Source organism: Mobula birostris, chromosome 5, assembly GCF_030028105.1.
Source record: "Mobula birostris isolate sMobBir1 chromosome 5, sMobBir1.hap1, whole genome shotgun sequence".
Lineage (NCBI taxonomy): Eukaryota > Metazoa > Chordata > Chondrichthyes > Myliobatiformes > Myliobatidae > Mobula > Mobula birostris.
The window spans coordinates 130340426-130346667 of NC_092374.1; the positions used below are offsets into that span (position 1 = coordinate 130340426).

At 34.3% G+C, this 6242-nt stretch overlaps 1 protein-coding gene across 1 annotated transcript in view; it reads right to left on the reverse strand.

Moving 5' to 3' along the window:
* Positions 1 to 404: 404 nt before the first annotated feature.
* Positions 405 to 6242, reverse strand: part of arl5a (ADP-ribosylation factor-like 5A) — a 46475-nt gene continuing 40637 nt past the window's right edge. Inside the window, exons 5-6 of the mRNA XM_072258678.1 lie at positions 3663 to 3814; positions 405 to 2368 (exon numbers count right to left, since the gene is read on the reverse strand). Of these exons, the coding sequence (XP_072114779.1) occupies positions 2320 to 2368; positions 3663 to 3814 (201 nt within the window). The 3' untranslated portion in view covers positions 405 to 2319. The remainder of the gene's footprint in view (positions 2369 to 3662; positions 3815 to 6242) is intronic.

A 6242-nucleotide genomic window follows, 5' to 3' on the forward strand; every position in this document is an offset into this window, starting at 1 on the left:
CAATGATAAAGAATCTTCTAACCCTCCCAGTTTGATATGCAAAGAATTAAGGTTGCCCTTAATGGCCAGAGAGAAAAATAGGTTGAAAAATGAATGCTGTACTATCCACATCAAAAACAGAAACTGCAATTGTTAGAACTAAATTACTTAAAATGTATATATAAAAATATGCAAAGGATGTTCTTCATGCAAAACAAGTACATTCACAGAAAATGCTTTAAGAGCTCAATAAACAGCATTCATGGAAAGTGAATCATTAATAATGATTCAGATCATGGGCCTGAAATAACAATTCCATTTCTCTTTTCACAAGATATTGAGGGTTTCCAGCTTTTTTGTTTTTCAGATTTCCAGCAACTGAGTTCTTTTTAATCAAAAATAATTTTAATGCTAATTTTTTGTCATAAAACAAAGTGACACATTGGGTGCATGAAATTCAAGTTATTCATAGAATTGCTTTCACACAAATTCACAATATACATAAATTTATTTCATAATATGTATTGTTGCAAAAATTAAAAAGTTTCATCCTGCGCAAACTTGAACTAGAAGAGATATGCTAAAAATCATAATTAGGTAATTTACAGGAAGGAAAGGAAAACTGGTCACTTCACATTGTCAATTTACCAGTCTAGAACATTATCATTTCATGAAATATGCATTGACCATATGGTGAAGATAAATAAATCTTTAGTACAGCCATTGATATCAAAATGCATTTGGTGCTTCTTGCATTTTCAAATTGTTCTTGTGCTATACATGAATGTTTGCACACATTGTACTTTCTCCCCCAAAACAATGCCAATTACATAATCAGCTTCCTTGGGGCCACTCACAGAAAGAAGTACACATCCATTTGTTTGAGTGTGGTCAACCACTGCACAGAATTATATACATTTGAAATGAAATTTACCCCGCTCAGGAAGGCATCACAGTGTTCTCAGGAATTTCAACATTCTGGGTTGAATGGTTTGGGATTTCTTTACACTTTTGCCCTACCTATCTAAAAATACATCCATTGGAACAAGTAATTTCAAATGATAGTCTTTAATATAATTCATAATCTTAAATATGTTTTTGAGCTGGATCACATCATCCACAAATCAGTCTCTAAAGGAAGAGAACTTTAATATATATCACACACAATTGTTTCATGTTAGTCTGATGTGACAAAATGTAAATGACCATAAAGATAATTAAAATTAGAACTCAAGTGAGTTTCCAAATTAATGTTGTTTAGATCATTTGTTACAGTTCAAACAATGCCATGTTGAAACCATACTTAAACAGTATAAGTTATTTAACTGTATAAATTATTTCTTCAACCAGCCCAAACCTGCAAAATAATTTCAAACTCCATCAGAATGAAAAGGAAGAGCTTTTATTCCAAGTCCAAAAAACACAAATATTTTCTGATGGTAGAATACCAGAATTAGATTGGAAAATTGGCAATGTTTTTCAGATGCTGCTGAAACAACCAGTCTCATTGTGCTAAATGTTAATATCCATAATAAAGACACCCTACAATTGTATTGAAACATCTTTCCAATTCATCCATAATTATTTTTACTTAAGAAAGAATTTGTGTGGAGATGTTAGTGCTTAAGTGGAAAACCTGGCATATGATTTAAAACAAATATTTTTCAACCTGCTTCCCAATAGAATGTTGATTATACTTTTAGTGAATTTTAGTACCAATCTACATTGTGCATGCAATGTACTCAAAAGCAAATTTTGCAGATTAGGCAATCTTATATAAAACATACAGATCGCTGTTTATTCTAAAAACAATGAAAAATGGCTATAATGTTTGGGTTTCCTCAGCACAGTGATCTCAACCGTTACCAAACTTTAACAGCAACTGGTAGCTCAGTCAGAACATGGTGTTTTCAGATGTAAGTAGTGTAACACTGTTCCATTGAGATTATAGCTTATTTAATTAAATAAAAAGGAAGTGAAGAGCAATTAAGTTGATAATGCTGGAACACAAATCACTTTTCTCCCCTTTCGAATACTTACCAAATACTATAAAACTCTACCCTGAGCAAAATGTGCTGGTTCCAAAGGAAAAAAAAGTCAATTAATCACAGCCATCTTTAAAAGAAAAGCTACAAATGATCAACCGAAGTCAGTCTTCAACTCAATCTTGATCCTTAAGGAAAGTCTTTCCAAACATGTACTTGTAGCAAATGCAAAAGTAGTAAACTTTATTCAGTCTTAAAAATAAATACCAATAAATCCAGCAAGTAAGGAGCTGTTACTGCTGGAAGATTTATACAGTTCAGATTTTAATGGTCCATGCATCCTGATCTGTGGAGGTCATCTGACCTTAAGTCGTGATGTCATCCATTCTAATCCTTGACATAACCTGTGGAGAGAGACAGAACAATTACTGCATGCATGGTTCAGTTTTGGAATGAAATATTCCAGAGCTCACATCAATTCATCAAAAAGAGAGTACTGAAGAAAAGAAAACAGCAACAAGATATAAAATTTTACAGATTAACAACAGACAGCTCTCAACATATTAAAATTTATCAATCATACTACAGGAAGCTGAATAATTTTAGATCTGTTACTATTTTTACTTTCAAAACTGGCAACAGCTTTCCTGTTTGCAAATGTTGTAAAATTCCAACCATTGCTTCATTAAATGTGGTGTTTTTTTCAGAAAATATCCTTCCTTTGCAATTTTTCAATATCACTGATTAAAAAGAACCACTAAGTTAGACTTTCTGTAGCAATAGTTCCTATACATGTATAAGCACGGGAAATTTTATCTCCCTAAACATCTGCCTTCACTAAGTTGCTCCAAAGATTTAGAAATCAGTACATGTTTCCCTTGGAGCTTGACTTACTTTGTTTTGTCAAGGGACAGCATTTTGAGTAGGTACAGTTTATTTTGCAGAGGTTACATTACAAGGTGAAAACTCTGATTCATTGAATGAATCAACAATAACCTGGAGCTCAGTCTCCAAAAGGGAGGATATGCAACCATGTGCGGTAGGATGTGATGTATTTTACAAACCTGTTCCATTTCATCAGAAATCCTGAAGGCGATATGCAACCCTTAAAAAAAAGACTAAGAAATATTCAGTTATGCATCGCCATGTTTCCATTCAGCTCTTCCTCGGGATTTGGAGTTGGAATTAAGTCCAGCAATATTAATGAAATAATGTCAATGAAGGTTCTAATAAAAGGTCATCAGCCTGGCACATTAATTCTGTCTTTCTATCTATTGCTGGTAATATTCAGCTGGTCAGTGTTTTACTTTAGGTTTCTAGAACTTGAATTTTGTAATAATAATCCTTTTCCCAGCTGAAATTAATACTGCAATTACAGAGTTAAGCCAATTTTTATTTAGCCTTAGACCCATTCTCAGTGCTGAAAAGTCTTACTTTTCTAAATAAAGGGCTAAATTATGCCATTGAGGCAAATGACCATTGGGGGTGTTTTGTTCTACCCCAGAGTGTTTGAAGGGTTAATGTCAGAAAAATGTACTGTGATAAGACTATCCACTGTTACAAGCTCAAAAAGTAAAAATAAAACAAGTTACTTCAGAATAGCCAGAGATCATTAAAAATAAAAATCCATGACTGCATAATTTGTTTTCTTAGTTACTCAACCAAAAGCAATTAATGGATAAAATACTAAAAACTTACCCTTCGCCTGTCAAGGCACAACAAGCTTGGATATGCCACTGATGATCTTTAATTGAGGTCAACTTAAGGTACTGAGAGATTTCAGCTACTGTCATGCATTCTTTGATGTCTTGTTTGTTTGCAAAGATCAACAGTCCAGCTCTCTTTAGATCCTGAATTTCAGAATACAAGACAATGTCATTTCCCTGAGAAAATGGAGTACTTCATATAGATTGGATTTTAAAAGTTTATTTTTTCATAAATGGTGATGAACAAATTCAAGGGATTGTCAAATAATTTTGGCAGAGAAAAATCAATTTCACAGAAAATGCACTAATATGGAAATCCAATGAGAGCACAATTTCACTTAATGTGAAAGCATAATATTTTAATATTTGTCATGCAACATCTGTTCAAATGTGCAGAAGTCTTAACTTTACAAAAGTAAATCACCAGGTTCAGGGACAGTTATTACCCCTCAACCATCAGACTCTTGAACTAACTTCACTCATCTTCACTGGCCCATCACTGGACTCTTCTCGCAACCAATGGACTCTCATGTTCTCGATAATTATTGCTTATTTATTTATTATTATTGTTTCTTCTTTTTGTATTGGCAGTTTGTCTTCTGCACTCTGGTTGAACGCCCCAATTGTGCGGTCTTTCTTTGATTCTATTATAGTTATTATTCTATGAATTTATTGAGTATGTCACAAGAAGGTGAATCTCAGGGTTGTATATGGTATTTTCTATGTACTTTGATAATAAAAATTACTTTGAACTTTAAAGGATTGGAAATATTCAAGTTGGGTAAGGTAACGAAACACATGTACTAAAATCAGGTGTAGTTCATTTCAACAACAAATAATAGGGTCAAAATGGCCTGTACGATCTATTCAAAAGTATCTTCAAAGGCTGGAGGAGCTCAAATTTCAAAACTATGTTTAACAAAGTCCAACTATCTGCATATACTGAAATTTCTGTATTTTTTAAAACAGTATACAATCACATCATCATGTTACAGATTAACTGCCCAGGGAATGGACCTCAAGATATATGCCTACGAAGTTTATCAAAGGGCAAGAATAGGAATATCACACCAAATTCACCTTTTGAGATAAGTGACCTATAATTCACCTGAAGCAGAACGGCTCATTTTTACAAAACCCTTTAACACCATGGATAGAAACATCATTGCACTCTGAAATTCACTGACTTACAAAGATAGTTACACAATGAAAGTTGAAGTTCAATATGAATGTCCATAAACAACACCAAAACTGAAGTAATGTGTACAATTTTGTATTCTCAAAATAGGAAGTTGAATTAAAAGTGCACTACTTCTACAGGTTCCATAGCATCATGGTGAAGTTAATGGACTGGCATCCAATTGGCGGACCATTGGTGGATTCAGAAGATTCAACTTCACCAAAATTTGCAGAATTTAATTTCAAATGTTTAAATAAATACTAGTAACAGTGATGTAAAACTGTTGGATTGTTAATACAAACATTGGCTTCATTGACATTGCCCATGAAAAATATATTCCTTGGCAACACACACAAAATAATGGAGGAACTTGGCAGGTCAGGCAGCATCTATGGAAATGAATAATCAGTCAGCATTTCAGTCTGAGACCCTGCATCCTGCTCATCCTTGACTAACTGGCTTGCCTGTGATCCCATAGCCCTCGTGATGTAGTTGGCATTTTATCTGCCCCCTGGAATGTCCCAATAAACAACTTATTTCAAGGAGAATGAGAGATGAGAAATTAATGCCGGCCTTGCAGTAATGTTCACATTCCACAAATAACAATCCAAGGACTGACTTACTGAAAATGCAGCACTTCCACTATTATTGGGCTATTTCAGGTGCCTAAAACCATAGTTTATTGACTGAGATGAGTTCTGTCGATTCAGTCAAGCAGATACCAAATAGCGTTTCAGCTTTGCAGATAAACAAAAATAAACTCCATCAAAAACAGGCCATTGCTTTGATAAGGTAGGGTAAAGAGCTCCAGGCACTTAAGATTTTTGACTTTCAAATCAACTGAATAAAGTCAGGCTGACAGATCAAAAATAATCAGATGAGCCAATTGTGAACCTAGGGTCAATTACATTGGTAAAACTTTCCTTCTGCAAATTATGTGGAGCAATTAATGCCTTACTTATGTCAATCAAGGACATTAACAACAACCAGTGGCCGTGACATCTAACACCAATTGCTCTGAAAAGCTGGTCACAGCACACATTAGTTGTAACCTACCAGACAACTTTGACCCACTGCAATTTGCCTACTGCCAAAACAGGTCCATGGGAAGACACCATCACACTGGCTCTACGCTCATCTTTGGAGCATCTGGACGGTTAAGAAACTACATTATTCACCCGAGCTCCATTGTAGGATCTGATAAAAATAGGATACTGCACTACGAGTAACAGGATCAAATTTATTTATTGCCTCCAGGGACTCATATTTGTCTAAAACCTCAAAGTTAGGTATATATTTCCTAACATAATCTCAAATTTGTAAATGTCTAAAAAAACTAGACGCAGGGATATTGTAAACTGCTTCTAACTGGGCTAATGAGGCAAAGTTTCC